At 35.2% G+C, this 21,540-nt stretch overlaps 1 protein-coding gene across 3 annotated transcripts in view; it reads left to right on the forward strand.

Moving 5' to 3' along the window:
• Positions 1–21,540, forward strand: part of TBC1D5 (TBC1 domain family member 5) — a 314,809-nt gene that overhangs the window by 183,072 nt on the left and 110,197 nt on the right. For all 3 annotated transcript variants that reach the window (XM_069860194.1, XM_069860196.1, XM_069860195.1), the window contains 5 exons: positions 1,128–1,230; positions 6,432–6,520; positions 7,964–8,014; positions 8,103–8,172; positions 13,129–13,301. In XM_069860194.1, coding sequence (XP_069716295.1) covers positions 1,128–1,230; positions 6,432–6,520; positions 7,964–8,014; positions 8,103–8,172; positions 13,129–13,301 — 486 coding nt within the window. The remainder of the gene's footprint in view (positions 1–1,127; positions 1,231–6,431; positions 6,521–7,963; positions 8,015–8,102; positions 8,173–13,128; positions 13,302–21,540) is intronic.

A 21,540-nucleotide genomic window follows, 5' to 3' on the forward strand; every position in this document is an offset into this window, starting at 1 on the left:
CTGTCATTAAAATGGTAATCATTTTTCAAATGTTCATGAAATGTTGAACCCTTGTATATATGCTGCTTCTGACATACTTTTCTTTTTTACATGGAAATTTTACAGAATTCCTTAACATATTGTAGCTCTTGTACTCTTCCTTTGCTGAATTTTTATCTTGAGAAAAGTGAGGAGTAGAGCTATACACTATTCATGAAATTGCAGGGCAGAATGATGATCCGGCTCCAGTTGCCAGACTAACAAAGATTTTTTAAAATAAGGAGCATGTCATATAAAGTATGTTTTTATCTATGGAGATTTTATCTTTGGGGCTTCTTTTTCCAGTACCTGGATCAAATTAATCAACAGTTAACTGTTTGCAACAGGCTTACTTTTAACTGGCTTGGTTGTTGAGGGAGGAAGCAGTTTTTGCCTTGTTTTTTTTTGATAATGCTCCTTTTCTAAATGTTCCTAGCAAGTTTCAGATTCGTTAGTGCAGGACTGAGAATCGGTAGAGCACAGTCTTGGAGCTAAGCTGCTGTTTGGATGCTGTGCTACCTGGGACCAGAACAATCTACTGGGCTGCTAGGTTTGGCTGCTAGAGTCTCTGAGCAGGAGAGAGAGAGTATAGACTTGCTTCAGTCATTTACAATTGTTCTGTATCCTTTCATTCCACTTCAGCTTAATCTGGTTTTGTGACATGAAGAAGGAAAGGAACCTGATCCTTTAGGCAGCTGGGAATAAACTCATCTGGTACATAGGTTTATTTCGATTAGATTCTCCAAGTCATTCATTCAGTAGGTTGGCTGTGTGTAAGAAGTTGATGGTCAGAACAGTCTGCCATTATATTTCATTTTTTCAAATCTCTGATTTTTGTAGTGTTAAAAGTTAACAGTTATTTAACTATACTGTTGGTATTATCATATCTGTGTAGTGGACTGATGTATATTAAAGAATGTGCTTCAGAATTTTGGTTGCAAAACAAATATAACAAGTTTTTAGAGGTATTGTAAGTTTAGCAGCACCTACAATTCACAGAGCGGTGGGAAAGCAGATAAGGGATGTTCCTGTCTTACCTAAAATCATTTCTAGAAGAACGGCAACTGTGAGCTATATTGTTTACTTTCCCTGCATTTCTTCATTTTCAGCTTTCCTGAAATGCAGTATTTCCAGCAGGAGAATGTGAGGAAAATTCTTACAGATGTTCTGTTCTGCTACGCCAGAGAAAATGAGCAGTTGCTTTATAAACAGGTAATGAAAATACTGTACAGGTGGCATTCATTGACTCAACATTTTCTGTATGGTTTGACAATAAGTAGTTCTGTTATATCTGAAGTTGTATCTGATGCTAAAGTAATCAAAGAGGTGCTTGTCAGCTGGATAGTAAGAAAAGTAAGCTCATTGAATAACATATGCTTCTTCCTCATAAGACAGTCCCTCAAATTGTTTTCTTTAAGATTGCTAAGTTGTCTAACTTCAGTTTTCTTAATAAAAGCATCTTTTCCTTCAGGGTTGGTTAAAAAAGGAAAAGAAGAAGAAAGATTTTCTGTGCTTAGGTAAAGAAAGAAAGCATGCAACAAGATTAAAAACCATACTGAACAAGCAAAAAACATGATAACTCTTGAAATTTAGGAAAAGCTAGTGGTTTAAGTTTTATGTATTTTAAGTTCCTCCTCAAGGTGCTAAAGCCATGTGGTATGTTACCGAACAGATCTTTTATCTACCCTGTAGCTTCCAAATACAGTGCAGCTAACAAATACCTCTTGACTGAAGGACAAGGGTGCTACAAACACCACTTTTACAGTGTTACCTGGGGGAGAGCCTGCTCAAACCATTTTTGATAAAATGGTAAAGAAACCCTTAACTTTCACTAACTGCATTAACTGTGCGTCCATTGGAATGCAGGCTAAATTAATTTAACAGTTGTTCTGAAGGGTTTGAAATGAGTATAAACTAATGTAGCAAGCCCAATACACAGGGTTCCTGACATTGTATTTATTTTTCCAGGTTTTTAATTGTAGGGTGAGTAGGAACTGACAGACTGAGTGATACTGTGTGCATGGATAAAGGATAAACTGTAGAGCAACAAACTTCACATAGGCAAAAAAAAACCTTCAAGACAAAAAGACAGAGGTTCAGTAATTGTGAAGATTTTTAAAAGACACCTTATGCTTTCAAGCCTGGGTCTGTGACCACCCTGTCCTCAAGCCAGGAAATCAGTGGCTTTCCATGAAAAGACCAACACATATGGGTTGAAAGAATAGTTACCTATGAAGAACTGTTTTAGAGATTACAAAACAAATAAAATATATGGTTATCAAACATATCAAATATCCAGCAGCTGTTTATTTCTCATGTTTGACAGACTGTGAGCAAGGAATAGTCTTGCATGATAAAAGAAAAAAATGAGATTTGTGAGCTATGTTTTGAAGGGCACTGCTAAAGAGAACTCAGCAGTATTCAGCCTCCCATTTCTTGTGAATGTAGGCCAGGGTACACTGATGATGGGGAAATGGAAGAACACATTCCAGCTAATTTAGTCTATCATTTATTGAACAAGAAGTATTATTTTACGCTTTGATATGACTTAAAAGGACTTAATTATCCTCTGCTCATATTTAAAATCCTCTTGATTCCTTACCAAGAAGTAATACCTTTCTACATACGAATGGAATATTTAGCCAGATCAAATTTAAAAAAAAGAAGCCCTGAGTTTCATCACAAGCTGTTAAAGCTATTATTTTCTACTAGGTGACACCCCGTTTAACATAGACCATATTGTTAATAGTTATGGGATTTTATTGAATTAATGAGACTGTTATCATGTAGTAGAATGTCTTGCTGAGTTAATTGAAACTGCAGAGATTATATAAATGGTATTAATGAACTTTGACTGCCTGATGCCTCAGCTTTAATAAAGACTGCTTGGTGGGCTAAATGAACACAGGCAGATAAAAGAACAGGTTCAATTTTGCGAGCCTACAGGCTGTTGACAAAGAAAACTTCTTTACCTCTGTTTTCAACTAGTGTTGCATCAGTAGTGCAGTAATTTCAGGATGGAGTTGCCACAGGATTCAAGGGAGAGGTGAAGTACAGAAAACAAAAAAGAAAATGAATTGTGAAAAACTGCGGATTTAACCTCTCTGAAGTGTGCTTGGTGTATCACCCAGGTCTCATGGTGCTATGCCAACTCCACAAAACAGCAAATTATTGTGTGTTTCTTCTGGTTTTGTGGACATTTCACTTTTATTAGGAGCTTTTTTTTCTTATCTCATTTTAAAAGGGTGGTTTTCTTCGGTTTTCTTAGAATTAATAGTCCTGTTAGCTTATTAGTAACAATCCTGGTTTTTTGTCTTTGTGTCCATCTGTTTTTAGATAACATTTCTTTCTAACTTCCTCTGACTTAGCTAATAGGAAGCACAGTTTGTGGTCATGACAGGAAATGTTTTTTTCCCCTCTTTTAGCAATCTTTCTGTCCTATTTTTATTGGTTCTGTTTTTACCATTGACTCAAGCCCCACTTCCCATAATTTTTACTGCATCAAAGCCTAGCAGATTTTCTTGAAGATAATGGTTACCATTGATTCCTCAATAACAGATCACCTCAAAGCTGCTCTCTCCACAGTGACCTGAATACAGAGCCCAAATTAAAGTGTTTGTATTCAGTATCCATCATAGGACTGGTCCTGTTGTTCGCTGTGAGAATTCCTCTGTCTCATTTGTGTGACCACAAACAGGAACTAGATTTGCTATGACAGTTCTAAGAATTGGCCAACAAATGAAAACTTACACTTCTGTCTGTCAACATCTATACTGAACCCAATGTTTCTCTTTCAAAATACTTGTAAGAAGTTCTAGTTCCTTGGCAGTTTCCATCTTTATAAATGTGAATAAAGTGTGTCTGAAATTTACAACATTTTATTGAAACTGTTACATAGCATCAGCATATAATCTTAAAAGAAGCAATCAATAATGCTTGTTTAATATGCATATATGCATGAAAGTTGTCTTTGTAGTAGGGTTTGTGATTTTTTGACCAGCATGAAATAACATTTTACTTGATGAGGAAAAAGATATTTCTGTCCCTAGTCAAATAGAGCAGAATGTTGTGAAGCTGTATTACATATTTTAAAAACAGAATCCTCACTGGATCGTTGAATTTTTAAATAGTAGCTGTAAATATAAAATCTAAAGAGAAAGTGTATTGTACTTAAGAATATGTAAAAATTACATTTAGTGTTCTTCTGTAAGAGTGGTGCCAAAATTCTGGTCCTAGTTACACTGAAAAGAAATAGTGACAATTAAGCTAAAACACTAGGCTAACTATTGTTCAGTCATGATTTGATTGCCCTTCAAGGAGCCAGTATTTGAAATGCATTGATTCACTTTTCATTGTAGAAATGCTATGTTTCTGGTTTTCTTTCTAAACCATAGACTGTATTATGAAATCAATATTTTGTTGTAGCTGAGAAGTGTCATAAAATTATCTGAGCTCTGTCAACTTATTTATTAACACTAAAGAGTTTTAGTAATCTGCTGCATTGGAAAAATATGTGTATGCATATTATACTGGTGGCTTTTCTTGCCAAGCTAAAAATCTCTAAACATTTGAAGTACTCTTGTAACTGAAAGATCAGAGGTATCTTTTTGAAATCCTGATATTTCATCATCTGTTTGTTTTTGTTTTTGTTGTATGTGGGCAGCCACATTATGATTCTACTTTATTATAAATTTGATATATTATTATGTTGGAAGAATGCGTGATGTGCTTTTATCTTTTATAACTAATTCTTATTTTATGTCCTCTTTCTTTTTCTTCAGTTTATATGTTTACAGCTTTGGTGATAGTTGTATTAGATAGTCAAGTTTTTGGCATTTCCATTTCTCTTATTTCATGTTAGTATATCAGGGTGAATAAAAGATTAGACATGGAGCTGTTAATTAACCATGGGCTGTGAGTATGTATAAAGGTACAACCCATGTTATCTACAGTTTATTTAAATAGTTTTGCCACTTTTATTTATTGTTGAATCCTGGACCTATATCACTATCTTTCCTATTCCTTTCCCTCTTGGTATGACCATAAGAGTTTCAGAAATCTGAAATTGTCAATTTGTAATCTAACCCATATTGTTGTGTTTGGAAATTTTACATTAGTTCCTGAAACCAAGGAACGTGTGGTTTAATTGGGTTTTTTTTCCTAGCTGAGTTTCTATTTAGCCTTCATCTTTTGAAGTAGTCCCCAAAGGTTCAGAAATAGGAAGAGAAAGAAAAACTCCAAACTTCAGTAGTTTTACTGTCTTTAGCTTTGCCCAGTCAACTGACTGCTATTGTTGCAACCCTACAGTTAAGGCTATAACAGTAATCTCTGTCGTGAAGAAATTAAAATAAAATTTCTGAGGATTCCATTTGATAGCACACAGAGAAATTTCCAAACCTCTTTCCTTGTTTCTTCAATGCTGCTAGAATTTCCTCTTACAAACAGATGAGGTTCACTAACATGCATCTGGGTGTACTCAAAATAAATAATTATTTAGAGAACTTCCACATCTTCCTCTGCTTATTTTCGACCACTTAAGGGAAAATCTTTATTTCTTTCCCCAATAAGAGCTAAGGGGGCTTAGTAATTAGTGGATCTGTTTGATATGTATGAAGCTGGTCAGCTAACTCACTGGCATTGAATATTCCTCAAATGCTGCATGGAATATCAAGTGGTACACCAGCAAAGCAGCAGGGTAGCTGCACAAACCAGTGACTCTTTTCATTGTTCATGTCTAGCCATCACTGAAAGGGCTAGAAAAGCAAGTGGAGAGACTTCCTAGCTTGGAAATGGAAGCATATGTGTGGAACAGTTTCTGTCTAACAGTAATAGTTTCTAATGCTACAGTACCAGGTCTACTATGCATTTTGTTATGACTTAAAAGAAAAAAAAGGTGGCAAAAATCTCATTTTATTTCTCACATCTGTAGGAATGTAAGTTTTGTTTTCTGATTTTCCAAATAACTGACCTTGTCTCCTCTAAAGGCTACTGCTCTGCTGCTTTTGGAACATTATCAGATAAAAAATAATTTTAAATTTTGTAATTTGTCCCTGTTGCAGATCTTTGTACTGTGGATCATGGTTGTAATTATCATAAAAAAAATCCATATTTATAAACATAGATCTTGGAGTAAACTGCCAGGTGCAGGGTTGACTACCATTGCCAGTTTGTTGTCTGTTGTGTTAGAAAAAGGGAGAATAACTTGCTTCTGTATAATACAGAAGAATAAACACTTGGATTTAATCATAATTTAAGATAAAAGCCATTGATTATGAAACCATTCTGTTAAGAATGTAAATGTTCTTGCTTTTCGTTAGTCTGCACCTATTATTGCTGCCTGCTTGATGCTGTGTATTATGAACTATTGAATGACTGGAAAATCTTACTCTACTTTTGCTTCCTTTTATGTTTAGGGCATGCATGAACTTTTAGCTCCCATTGTCTTTATCCTGCATTGTGACCACCAAGCTTTTTCACATGCCAGTGAAGCTGCACAACCAAGGCAAGCATTGTGTTTCATTTGTATAGTATTAAAAATCCATCTTCTTAAAAATGTAAATTAAATTGGCTGGACTAGAACTTAGTTCCTTTATTCTTTGTTTATAGTTGATAAATTGATATAAAAAATGGTTGCATCCTTGTGCTGTTATGAAAATGTCCTTATTTCATCTCCCTACCACAGCTTCTGAAAGGGTAGACGTTGGCCCTTTCACAGAAAAAGAAGGGAAGACAAGAAACCTGAAGGGAAACTTTAATCAAAAAGCTTATGTATTTATGGTTTCCCTTCATTCTTATTGGCAGAAATGGTTTAGGTACTGTCATTGTAGAGTGGAAGCAGACTAGAGAGCGACACTTCATAGAATGGACGTGATACCAACTCTTTCCTGATGTCTTAGATAAGAAAAAAAAAATGATGTTGACAAATAGTTGTGATTGACGATTCTTCCCTTATTTGCCATGTTGTAGCTGCAATATCTGACTATCCTTTAACTTAGTAGTAACATTAAGTTTAGCTGTCGATTCTCCTTTTCACTCAAACTGTGTGAATGTGTGTACATATAATCATACATGTGTATAAAATATTACATTTCACATGAATTGTCAACCGAATTCATATGGTTTTTTCCTTGTCCTAAGTGTAAATTTGGTTTTTGTTTGGTAGTCTGCTTGTATCACCTGTGATATCTGAGTCATCTCTTTTCATTTACCTTTTTGCACTCTTCCTTGGAATCCAGCACTAAATAAAAAACAATTTAATTATGGGTGCTATATAATATAACTTCTGTTAGCACCCCTCAACATGATTGTCCAAAGGTAGTTGGGTAAAAGGATGGAGATTATTTACAAGTGTGTGTTTTTATTCGTTTGTCTTTAGATATCCTGAAATTATCTAGAAGGTGCTCTTCGGTGCTAAGTAACTTAAAATAACCATGTGTTATGCACAGCATTCTGTTCCATCCCCTCTGAAAAAGTAGAGCTAAACAGCAAAGTGGATGGAAAAGAGGTGCTGTCACTGATTAATTGCTGTTAAAGTACAATAAAAATACAGGCTATTAAAACAAAATAAATTAATGTTTTGATACTGCATATTTGACCAGTAACCATATTTTTTTTGTTTGGAAGAAACAGTGATAGATTGTGCAGCAATCAATTATTCTAGATCAAGCATATTCAAATAATACATTGTGACATTCAGTAATTTGTTATTTGGAATAATTAGATGGTTACTTCATTGTAGTGCAGACAAGGCAGCTAATTTGTTTTTGATCTTTATAAAAAGGAAAGACTTCATTTGTTCAATGGAGTTGCTCTTTTTAATTAAAAAGGCTAGTTTTCTCATTTGCACTTTATATGAAAGTTGGCTTATAAATACATAATAGTACATACAGAACGCTGACCAAAAATAAACATTCACATTTGGATTGTTCACTGTTGCCTTTTTCAGCGAGGAAATGAAAGTTCTTTTGAATCCTGAATATCTGGAACATGATGCCTAGTAAGTTTTAACAACTTCCTTTACATTTAATTTGCTCTCATTTGTAATACATTATTTAACACCAAGTTTCTGGGTTTTTCCCCTTCAGTGCTATGTTCACACGTCTTATGAAAACTGCAGAACATTGGTTTTCAACTTTTGAACATGACAGTCAGAAGGTAAATACTACTCTAAAATATTGTACAGTCTCCTATGTATGAGTGATGTTCTTGTGTAGCATTCAAAAGACTTGTTATAGGCTATCTCTGTGCCCCAAATCTATGCAAATGTTATGTTGTATAAATGCATGTAGGCAGTGTTTAATGTATTGAGATTTGGTTGTTTGAAACTCTTTACAATATAAACAAGGACTGTGAAAGCAGAATTTTGATCATTGACTGTCCATCAAGAGGTCAGGGTGCATCTTTCTGTGACTTCACCGCTACATATCCTTCCATTATTTTCCTTCTTCCATTATTTTCCTTCTACCTCAGGGTATTCAAGCTGGGAATGTCTGTACCCTTGGATCTCCTGTGTAGCTATACAGGTACCACTGTATTTAGTATGTTGCTTGTTTTCATGGAAAAATGTTTTCTGTGTTCTGAATCTAGTTCTAGAGTAACCTTCTTTGCAGGGATTATCTTTGCCTGTAACTATTTTCCATGCACGGCATGAGGGACAATTCCCTCTGTCCATTTTGCCTCAGTCAGTTGCTTAAGATTGACTTTGAAAACTTCTTTCCCCATCTCTTTCTCTGTTTATATTTCTCTTTTTTTAATTCTGAAAAAGGATTTGCATGTTAGAGTGTATGTAGAAGGCTATATCAAAACATAGCCATACTACAAGTGTTGCCAAGACTTTCAGTGTTTTATATCCTAAAAGATTTGTCCTCCAAACTTAGATCCAGTTTGATTTGCTTTAGCATTTTTCACATAGATCATAAGATGAGTATCTAGAGTTAACAAAAAATTAGTAAGAATTTCATTGGGTTTGGATGTCAACATGTGTGCACCATAACCTATATTTTCAAACTACAATTAGGGAGTACTAGTTTAAGAGGTGGGTTTGCCTGTCTGTTGAAGATGCATTCACCCAAGACTCATATAAAAGCTTCTATTTTCTTTAAAAGAATCTGTGTGTATATTTTATTAGGCATGGAGTATTGGTGTCTTGGCCTAAGCTATCTACAGTTATAGATTACTATTTGGATTTGGCTTTTTATATAATTCTCAATAGCTAAGGGTAAAGCATATGCGATACAAATTTTATGGACTCATTACATAGTCACTTTTATTCCAACAACAAAGCAGTGAGACATGTTTCTCCAAGTGTAGCTTTTCAGAATTCAATGTATTCAAATGTATTTGTTCCAATTTCTGCTATAGAGGTGGTAAAGTCTGAGGTTGAATTTTGTTCTGGGAAATAACTAGGTCTGCTTACAGTTTTACAGTGCTTGGGTAGAAGGTGACAGTTTACATTGCCCTTTCCAGTCCTTTCATGGCATAAAAAATTAACAATGCAAAGCGCATGGATTAATATCTAGTTGTTTGTTCTTGTTCTTTGCAAACATGTATAATCTTTAATAATCCTTTCTTGTACATATGCCTTTTACAATCATGACTTTGAGGGTTAGCTACATAATAAAGTCTGAATCTTCACAAAGGAAGCAATGAAAGTGTGTGTTCTGAGAGACATGTTAGATTTTATAGCCTCTAACAGTTGGTTCCATTACTCCCAATTGCCATTACAGGAGTTTCTCCAGCTACTCCATTCCCTAGTGGTTAATGAGAGAAATCTGTCCACAGTTTATACTTGCACTGTGTCCTAGCCTCTCTTTACTGCTGTAGCATTTGTTTCCTAAATGGATGAATATATAAATTGTATTAGTATCGACTGCCAGCCATTCTAGTTCATGTTGTGGGAGGTAATGTTTTGTGGCAGGATTTGGTGACTCTGTTCCCAATATTTGATCTGAGTTTTTCAGCTGCATTTCACTGGTATCCACATTTAAACTGTTCTTAGAGGTGAATCTGGCACTCTGTGCTGAACAGTATAGCATATCTCTGAGTTGCCCCTCTTATTTGTCTTTTTATTTTATTTGCATGCCTTTAGGATTGATCATTTTGTGTTAGCAGTAGATGACTAAACCCATGCACTCCAATGTTTTCCAAGACTTAGAAGCTCACAAAAAGAAAACAAACATTTTGTCTCATGAGGCAACTTAATACATAGTGAGTATGGGCAGGGGGACAGTTTCGTGTTGTCCACTTGGCTCCTGTGCTTTAGGCACAGGCACTGTGAGTCATTTCTAGTTAAACATTTTGGCAGCTTGGTTGTATTAGTTTATTTGAGCATCTTTCTGTTTGGGCTGTTTCTTTCACACCAGCTGATGTGATTTTTGGAGCAATTTCAACTGACTAAATGTATTGTCATTTTCTCAACCAAATTGCATGAGAGGAGACAACAGACATATCATAGGCACTCGAGTCATCCACTGAGCTTCATGGTGGAGTGCACCAAACCAGGAGACATGGGCAGCCAAGGCATTGATTATAGATTGCAAATGCTGACGCAGAGATTCCGTCATGCTTTGAAGATTTCTCTTAGTGGGGTTAATTTCTGACATGCTGATGAGCCACATTTCGATAGGTACTGGTTACTTACCTCATGCTTTTAAAAATGGCAGGGCAGCATATATTATTTGATGCCATGTTGCTAGTCAGTCAGTCTGACAGTCAGCAATGTGTTGGAGCTGCGTTATGCCAAGGTGTACAAATGCTGCAAGTGACAACTCCAGTTCTGACACTCCTCCGTAGAAGAAGCTTGCATCAGTTTTGATATTCAGACTCTTTTGACACTTGAGACAGTGTTTAAGAGTCTGTCTTCTAATTTTGTAAAGATGGCTTCAAACCCACAGGCTTCTAATGATGTAAAGGCTGATCTGGGTAAGCAACTAGTCTTGTTAGAATACAAGTTCAACTAAGTAGAAAGGTTCAAATGTTGAGATTGCTGTACAAGAATGTATGCCTATAGTTAAGAAAAGCTTTAAAATACAGATGTTTCAAGTCATCAGAGGTGTGAGCGCATGCAGTGGCAAGTTGAAGTTAAATTCACTTTGAATAAACCAGAATCAAGTTCATACTCCGGCTGTGTCCCAACTGACAGAACATGCACAGTCTATGAATATGGAGACTTACAGACTTTTATGATTAGTTTCAAAGATAAATTGATATGTTTAAGCAAAAAAATTGCTATACACTGGCATTTAATGTTAACACAATATTATCGTATCATACTTTAAAAATGTTTTTCTCTATTCATTAGAATATTTAGTGGATACCCTTTTTTAGTGTTTTGCATTCTAGCCTGCATCCAAGAAAAAAATGAAATGGGTCTGAAACAACAGGAAATATTCATACAGTATAGAAACAAAAAACAAAGTGAGGAGGTGGCTGCCCGATTTGGTAATTAAGAAGTTAGTAGAATAATTAAAAAAGGAGGTAGGAAAAATATCCTTTCTCAATGTACATGTAGCTGTGAACTTCAGTATTTAAGTAGTGATGTTTCTTACCACAGTAGCATGGCAAAACCTCTGCACTGTAAGAGACAGCTCAGTCCCTTTGCTGTAATTGGCGTGGCAAAGTAACAATTAAGCAAATTTAAAGATATAATTTATAATCCATAGATCCTTAAATAGAAACGTTTTACCTGACATCACTGTTTAACTTCCTACCTGATTTTCTGCGGTAAAGAAGTGAAATAATTAAGAAAAAATATTTCAAGCAAGGGAGATCAACATAAAAATATGCTTTTTTGTAGAAATTTAATATTAAATGTTCACTGCCCACTTTGACGTTAAAACACGTTGTAAATGATTGTGAAGTATGACTGCTTATCTTTCTTCCTCTTAAAATACTGATACAGAGAGAATGGAATTGAAGAAGGGTCTATAACCATAGGAAACAAGCTTGGGGATATTTTATATGACAAAGAGAACCTTTCTTTGTTATTGAACTTTATAAATAATGTGCTTTTCACTGTGTTGAATGGAGTGAATTTGTCTTTCAACAGTTTAAGCTGTAGTAAAGTCTTCTGAAAGTATTAAACCTTTGACCTTAATAATGCTTCTCTGTCAATATGCTGAGCAAAAGGATAGCAAAACAATAACTGTTATTTAAAGTGAAGCTTTCAGGTCAGAGAGCCATGATGACAGGTTGCAACAAAGTCACTGCAAAATCTTCTTACTGTTCCAATTTTCCCTCTTTCATAACTTTAACATTGTTCATGACAGATTAATTTATCTCTTTCCCCAGTCTTTTCCTTGGTAAGTTTGACTTGCTGTTTTTTATTTCTTCTCCTCCTTTTTACATGTTTCCTATTCAATGGGGTTCATTACTTGCTGTATTTCTCCCTAGCATTCTGTCACTTTTTCAATAATACTTCACTCTTTTGCAAGGAGAACAAATTTAAAGTGGTATCAGGTTCACCGCTGCTAATACTCCAGTAGTTATCTGCCTTTGTTTTCATATTCTATGTCATTACATAGGTTGTACAACTTTTAGGTCCGACCTACTACTTTCTAACCATCAAGTTCATTTCACTGTTCTATTTCTTCTTTGTTTTAAAAGTTTTCTGATGCTCTGTCAAAGTTGTGTAGATCCGGTAGTACTGCCAGCAGAGTCTCAGAGCAAGGGAAGCCTGTTTAGAAAGCGTACAAAAATAAGTTATTTCTGATTTGGTATGCAATTTATTGTCCTCTCAGGGCATATAGCCTCTTACTAAGTTACCATTCATCTGCTTTGCTCTGAACTGACTCAGACTGCTGATATTAGAGCTAAAATAAAGCTGTCAACACTTTGTCAGAGCATGAAAAGTAAAGCGCAGACGTAAAAATTGACATGCAGAGTGACAGGATGAACCTTGGTGTGCCTTGGAAGGGGAATCCCACAGTACCTTCCACAGAAGTGGATACTTGAGATTCTTCTTTTGCTGGAAAAGAAATGAGTTATTAATATTTTTCTATTTATATGGGAGCCAACAATTACAGCAAAACAAATCCGTTCTAGACAATCCCTTTTGGCAATGAGGCTTCATGGGATGTTCTTTTTTTTTTCCCTTGTTCTTTGTGTCTGCAGGAGAAAGATGTGATGATTACACCTATGCCATTTGCAAGGCCACAGGACTTAGGGCCATCGATTGCCATTGTAGCGAAGGTAAACCAAATTCAGGATCATCTGCTGAAGAAACATGATATTGAGCTATACATGCATCTGAACCGACTGGAAATTGCTCCACAGATTTATGGGCTGTAAGTGTTTACAAAGCATTATTTAATTTCAGTCTTTCTAGTTATATTTCACTATATTAGGACATTTTTTTTTCCTTAAATTTAAGATTAGCAGGAAGAGGATAAGAAATTCTTTACTCTGAGATGTTACTTACTTGGAAGCATTATAGCAAATGTCCCCTCACTGTTGTATTTGTGACAGTGGCATTTCCAGTGGAGATTAAGTCCATTCAGCTACATATTAAAGAACTTGACAAAGACTCCAGTGCACTGATAATGTACATACTGAATCAAGTCCATGTTCTACCTATGATTTCCCTATAAGAAGAAATGGGATAGTACAACACAGAGAAGGGGGGAGGTGGAAAATTATTAGCATTGAATGGTTTATTTACTTATTTCTATCACCAGTTCGGTATCAGTTGACTTTCCCCTCTGTAATAATAGGGGGTTGGATACCGATAATACAGGTGTGGTTGGGCATGTTAAAAGTTAAGGCATGGAGGTAATAAAGTGTCTGCATGTGGAGTCAGTGCAGGTAGCCCTTTTTCCATTAAAGTGGTGCAGATCTGTTCAGCTGGTTGTGTATTGTGTGCTTACCAGGACAAGTGCTTTGGATGTAGCCTTGTCCATGTGTTTGTACAGCATTGCATCCAAAGCATTTATGGCTTCTATAGTCTATCTGGGTCAATACAGAACGTGCAGCTTGGATGAACCATGAGTAACTGTGGTTTTGAGAAGGAATTTTGCTTTTGCCATCTGGAATCCCAAACAGTTCATTAATTTTGGTCATTCCTTAAAGAGCTGGCAAGCTGTATGTACAGTTGCAATGACTTTTTTTTTTCTTTTTGTAGTGATTTAAAATTAAGGTTGGCTTTACCTTAAATGGAAAAAATAAAAAAAGGTTTCATTTGTAGGTCTGAATTTCCAAATATAATTGTGAATTTCATTTAACAACTCAATAAAAAATGTAGAAAGGGATGTAAAAGGTGACTGTGTAAATGTCAGGCCATAACTGCAATACTTAACATTAAAGCCTGATTTGATGATATAGCAAAATGGAAAAATGCTGAGACATAATATATCCTCAAGAGACGAGTTGAACGAAGACTGAGCAGCAGTCCCCAACTTACCAATAGCATGTATTAGGAAGATATATGTAATAGAGATATGAATGGGCTACAGGGAGAGGAAGAATAAGCCATGTAAACTCGAAGTATTAAAAGTATAAAGAGGACGGATTGTCCTATTACAGGTTTTTTTTTGCATAGTGTAGAGTTGTGTATTTTCTTAATATCTTCACAAGTCTGGAAGAGAAAACAAGCATCCCTAATAAACTTCAGGAGTAGTAATGAGTAAGTAGGCAGTTCAAATATCGAGGAAAACAAAAAGACTGTGTTTCTTTTTTTATGAAGGCTTATGAAAACACACAGAAAAGAAGATAAGATCAATCTTAGAAATTTGCAAACGTATTTTGGGGCAAAAATAATTTTTACTGTAGGTATTCACTTCAGTATAAGATTTTGCCTTTCAGGAAGAGAAATTATTGAAAGAAAAAATTAGACTTTAACTCAAAACATGACATTGTAATAACAGAAGAACAGTGCAGTCTGGTGTGGCATAAATAGAACTGAATCTGAATAAAGAAATTTACAGTTAAGGGAATGAATTATGAGAAAGCTTCAGGCTGACTATCAGGAAAACCTTACTAAAAGGGAGCTGTTAGACTGTAAAATGATATATCAAAATTAACAAAGGAAAAACCATCAGAATATTTTAAAGGCAGGCTTTGAAAAGCTCTCAGAAATGGACAGTATCATAGAGAATGAGTCTGAATTGGCAGAAGAGGAAAGTGGATTGCCTGTGAGGTCATATCCTTTTCTGATTTCTGACATAATATGGAGGGCAGGAGAAAAAGAAAGGGAAAGGAACACATGTTGTATTATTCTCACTTTTCTAATGTCTGAACTCCTCAGACTGGTAATTTCCAGTAGTGATCCAGGTGTTAGTCTCAGATGTCAGATCTTTTCCTGTATTTAACATTTCTTGAACTAGAAACAGAATTTCTTAAACATAATAAGTTACTAATAATCACTAAATGTAACCCAAGTGCAAAATTCACATGAGCTTCTTGTTGAAGTTTCTTGGGTTTGCTGAAGTTTCTTGGATTTGCCAACAATAAATATTCATATGTCATCCTTGATATTGCTCAAAAAAAGTAGAAATGATAGAAGAAAGACTTCCTTCACAATCTGTTATGGTGTTCCTGGAGAAAAGCATCAACATAAAAGGTTTGAATTTAATGGTAGTATCACCTAGCCTGAACATATTATACAGTTTACTTGTTTAAAAATACAGTATTTTACACTTTGCATAATTCTGTAACCTTCAGAGGCAAGTTTGAAACGATTCTTATTTGCTCTTTGTAGTTTCTTATGGTTGATTTCAAATTTTGATGTTTATAAATGATCCTTTTATTTTTCAGACACTAAGGAAACTTGTTCTGCTGGGGGGTCAAGTGCTTTAGTGTGTTGTACATTTCCATATTCAGAAATTGTTCTTTAAAATAAAATGCGGTTACACATTTCTTGAAATTATGCTTACCTGCTTTCAAGACCAACTTTAACAGGCATTTCAGTACTTCTGGTAGGACTCATTAATTTAGTTTGCTGTCCAGTGGTCCTAAGGTTGCATGCTGATTTTATGTAAAAGTATACTCATTATGGTGTTTAACACATCAATGTGAAAAATCTTTATTTTTTTCTTCATCAGTTAGTCCTCAGCAAACTATGGTGTCATTAGGTGCTCCTGGCTGCACGCCAAGAGGCATTGCCAGTTTGGAAGAAATCTTTTCTGTGGGTAGTTTACTTTTTCTGAAATTTTAGCTCAAGGGTATGGATTTCTTTACCTTCTGGTGAACATCAGTGAACAGACTTAGCATTACCTGGCTGTGTCATTTCATTGGTGGTCAGAAAGAGAACCTTGTTGGGTGTAGCATGATATGATAGGGTCCTGGTTATGCTTTTTTCCTCTGGTCATTCAAGTTGATGTCACATACAGAAGTAGCCTTAGCACGGGAATTTCTATATCTGGAAACTTTATGAAACCACACATTCATTCACTTGCAGTCAGTCACTGCAATATCGCTGTGATAATTATTCAGCTGCTATTAATATCAGCCAAAATGGAATCAGTGATACAGAGGTGAAGACTTTGTGCCTTTTCATTCTTCAGTCTTAATTTGCCATGTCTTTAGCTTGGTTTTAGACACTAAGATAACATGTTAAGAATAACACTGTTTCACATTCCTGGTAGCACTGTATATTGTGTCTCGCCAAACTGTAATAATTATCTAATCATATCTAATTTTGTACTGTTTAAAGTAAAGCACAGGAATAGTTTGAAAATTAAATGCAATTGATTACATTAACAGTTCAGTGACAAGCTTGCCAATAATAAACTTTCCACTAAATAAAAACTAGAAAATGCTACAATTGTACAAAAAGATTGGATACTCTGACTGGTTGACGGATTTAATATTCAGCTTAATTGTAAAAATAGATGAGTTAACAGTGATTAATGTCCTAGAGTAAATGGTGTTCTAGTGGTAATTTTTTTGACCCTTACATCTAATTCATGTTAAAGTACAAAATAATTATTACAAAAGGATTCTGCAGTTTCTGTAGTGGCAAGCATTTCCAGTGGCAAATTAAGCACGTCGTGCTCTCAGCTTGAGAATGGACAAGGTTTTAGGAAAATCTTCACACGTCTGTATTTTAGGACATTTTTTCCATTTAGAGTAATTTGTAGTAGAGGACTTCTTTTACATTTCATTGGGAAAGTTCCACATAATATCATTATTACCACTTTATTTTATGTACTGAGGGTTTCAAAGTGAATTATATTGCATCAGATGAACTTCTCATAGAACTGCATGCAGTAAGTACAGCCAGATCATGTAAATGTATATCATAGGATTGTATAGTAATAATGCAAGCAAAGATAATATCATAAGTGTAAAAAAAGCTTTATTTAAGAACAAAAATTAACTGTTGGCATAAACTCACTAGCTTCTGCATCATAACACTGATGGCAGCATTATATTGGTTAAGCAAACTCTTTCTAAGCACATATCCAACAGACAATAAAGTGCATGCAGAAGTGAGCGTAAATATTTAATGATAGCTGAATCTCAGTACCAAAAAGGCTGCCTTAGAACATTCAGTGCCGATGACTTTGCCTCCCGCAACCACTCTGCTTTATGATGATCAATCAGATAGACATACTGCCTACTGCAGTCAGAGATGCAGTTTCAGCCCTTCAGGCTGATACCACAATGATACTTCAAGAAGCCGCCTATCTCGTGAAGCAAAGGGAAAAAAGAAGGGAAGCTAAGTTACAGGGTAACTAGGCATGACTGTAGGTTTGAAAAGAGCATTTAGAAAGGTTATGTCACAGCAAAGTCAACAGCAGATGTGCTGCTCCACCATTACTAATCTTAGTCGCTTTGCTATGAGCACTGCTGTGGGGCATCCACCTGTTTTAGTTCCTCTCCCATGCCATTATGGTACCAGGCAATATTCTTTTCCGTGACCATATTGGTCTCCAGAGGGAAAATTTAAAGAATTTTACCTGTGCAGTAAAAGAACATGAATCACATCCATTGTATCCAGAAAAAAAAAAAAAAAAAAAAAAAATCCCACTAGTTGTCAGAATAAGAAATTTTCATGATCTCCAGAAAAAGTAGATCAAAGATCAGTCTTGGTAAGGAGGACTTTACAGATCATCCAGGAGGCCTGGGTTTATTCTGGATTCTCACACTTCACCAAAAAAATGAGGGAGATAATGTATGACTCAGTCCAAACCAATTATAGTTCCTCTGTATGTTTTAATCCAGTGTCATCCATTAATTGGACAGCAATTAGAATGAAAGTAGCTTTGAGCTATTGTGCATGTAGTAGGGGAACCACCAAAATCTGACCTTGCTATTAAAATAAATTAGTATCTAACAATGGCTAAGACTGAGCAAATACAAAATCTTTTTGAACTAAGTAATAATTCTCATTTGAATGTTCAGGACTAAATTAATCCTGAACTTAGTTACTTATATTGCTGTTAATTTCCAGTAATTATTTTCTGTTTGACTTAAACAAAGCATTACATATTTTTAATGGAATATAAATCCTAGCTTGTCTGTCAGTAGAGGGCTTCTTAAGGATCTAATGCCAGATGAACCGACCTTTCTAAGAAAGGTTACCATCCACTGTTGGCCCCAAAAATTAAGAAGAGATACAGTCTACTGGATCTTTGGATAAAGCTTTTGGGGGCTGACTCAGACGTCTTAAGATTTTTCTGCCAATTCTATCTTGCATAGTGAAAAATGTATTTAAGGAAGAAACCTTTTAAGTTCTAAGTTAGGTAACATGGAGAGAGGATTGCCTCACCTACTGTTGACATCCCAATTGTATTGTGGTGGTTTACTAATGTTTTTGCTCTGTGCATATAAATGCAGACGATACTTGAAGCATCAGGGCAGGTATATTACTTTCGGGTAGCTGGCAAATGCCGCTTAAGTCTAGAAGCTGCTTTTCTTCTGTTTTCAAGTGAGGCTACTCACCCTTTTGTGTTCTTAAGCGATAGATACCTGTTGCTCATTTTTTAGTTTCTCCAAAAAGCTTTCTGGTTACTTGATTGTAAAATGTATATTTCATTTTGTGCCACTTCCTGTTGTATACTAGGTTGAAAATTATAGTATGATGAACTTTTGATTTTAACCTTTTTTTTTCTGACTGTTACAAGTAGTATTTTAGTTTTGCCTTAGACTTAAGAGTTTAATGTATACATAATGTAAAAACCCATTCTATAAACAGAATGAGGGGCTGGTTGAGGTGTCAAAAGTGTTCATCTGAGTTTTACTCTCCTGCTGCATAATTATGTGCTGAGATGATAATGAGTAGTACTGGATGGCTGTGAGGGTGGAATGCAGATTTGTCATTATGTTGCTCCTTGATGCAGGTGATGTGCTTCCCATATGAAGTACAGGGAATTATCTTTATCTGGGAAAGAAACAAGCAAGAAAGCTTCCATTTTGACTTTTGTCACATATCCTTAAAAAAAACCCCCGTCTGGTGTTATTAAATATAAGTAGGCTTAAAGACCAGTGGATTTGAATAGAATAAATATCTTCCTGTGATGGATTTAGTAGGAATATGTACAGGTGTTCAAAATGCTGTCTTTGTCTATTTTTTTTTTATTTCTGTAGTCAATAGCTATTGATTATAAAAGCTGAACAATGAATGGAGAAGTTCTACTCTAGTAAGGAATTTAAGGTGCCATATGTCAGTATTTATTTCTCCTTTGCTTTCTTTGTACTTAAATCACATCAGCTGTTCAGTTTAACCAGTACTACTTAATTTAGTGTATCGTGTTGTTTCTTTCAACCACTCAGAACTTAGTCTAGAAAACTCACGTTGGAAATTGATATAGAAAGGCAATAGGTAGGTCAAGTAACTGTTGCACAAGGCAATTATGTCATCATACGCCTGGAGAATGAAACTGTGCTAACATGCTCATGTTAACATAATGTTACTAGGGTATTTACAGCACTTTGGACCTAACCACTTGCTAGCAACCCAAGCATTTCCCACAGAATCCAACCTGTGGATAATTCATGTTTGGGTTAACCAGTGCTTTATCTTCACTGCTTATTCTTACCTGGTCTTACCTGATCAGAATCAAGTTAGTATGGGCATGCAAATATATGTTACTAGCGCACTTTTTGTTTTCCTGCAAAGACATACCTTTAGAAATGATCATGAAGTAGAGAACCATGTTATTAAATATGGTTATAGAGCTTAAATCAAAATTCTAGATAGCATCTAAACACAGTCCTTAGTTGTTTGCAGCTTGCATCAGTACATGTTGTATGAGCGGATGGTGTATAAGCTCGGGCTTGGTGGTTTATTCCATTTCTCCTAACAAATACAAATGGGTATGACATGCAAAATCAGCGATATCAGCAATATCAATTCAATTTTTAAGTAATGCTCACACAGTTAACTAGAAGTGTTATATATTGGATATCTTGAATAAAAAAATTCTCCTCATTGTCTTACTTATGGATAAGAGAAATCACAAAAGAGTAGCCAGGTAATAGAAGAAAAGAAATAATTCCCAAAGAAAGTTTACAACATGCCAATGTGCCTTATGTCTAGAAACATTAAGGATGACACATTTATATTTGTATAGACTGAACAGTAGAAAAGATAATGGCATCTTTGACCTTAGAAATTCATATATTAGTATTAATGGTTTGATGTGTTACATGTATTGAAAAATTGTTTAAAATAATTGAAATAGATTTATTTCTTCTTTTTCTTATTTCAGAAACTGCAGTCAGGAAAACCTTTTTAGTGGTGTAATCCCATATCCAACAAAAGTACTTAGTTATGCATCCTGCTTTACAGTACATCTGAGCTCTGGGACTGTCCTGTCAAAACGCATCCCCTGATTTATCTTCTGTCTAAACTATTTCTTACATTATGACTCTGTGCTGCAGCCTTTGATATTCCCTGTGACATCATGACACAGCTGTGTTACATTGTGTTTAAGCAGTACTAAACCTTTAAACTTTAAACGAATATTTTTCTTCTTGGAGGTATAAATAGAATGTATAATAAGCATCTGTGGGATATGCAATTAATGTCACTTGTGAGGAAAGACCTTCATGATGCACTTGGGTTTTGGCACTCTTAAATTATGAGCTCTTTACTACGCTCATGGGGTAAATTCCATATCCCCTAGATGCTTATTATGTATTTTCTATCTCCCTTAATTCCTATTAGCTGGATTAGTAGTTGTTGTGATGTTGAGGTTTGTGGTAATTTAACTGAGGTGATTCTTGGTGATCAATAAATAAACTTCAAAAGTTCAGTAATTTTTATTTTTTAGCAATTCCAGTGTGTATAGCTGTAACAATTTACATTAAATGCTAGTTGTTTATACCAAAAACTTTGATCAGCTGTGCACACTGGTGTATCCATTACCTACATTTCAGAAAACTAGCAAATATATAAAAGCAAAATCTTTCAATAGCAAAGAATGAGGTGAATTACAAGGTTTTGGGGGTGACTAAGACAGGATTATTTGCTTTAGCGTTCTGAAACATTAAAAAAGACCCTATTTGTGTGGAGAATAAATATCTTGTTGTTAAATGACAACATTATTAATGTTCTAGTCACAGTCATTAACTGGAGAGTTT

This window comes from Phaenicophaeus curvirostris, chromosome 6 (assembly GCF_032191515.1).
Source record: "Phaenicophaeus curvirostris isolate KB17595 chromosome 6, BPBGC_Pcur_1.0, whole genome shotgun sequence".
Taxonomy (NCBI): Eukaryota; Metazoa; Chordata; class Aves; order Cuculiformes; family Cuculidae; genus Phaenicophaeus; species Phaenicophaeus curvirostris.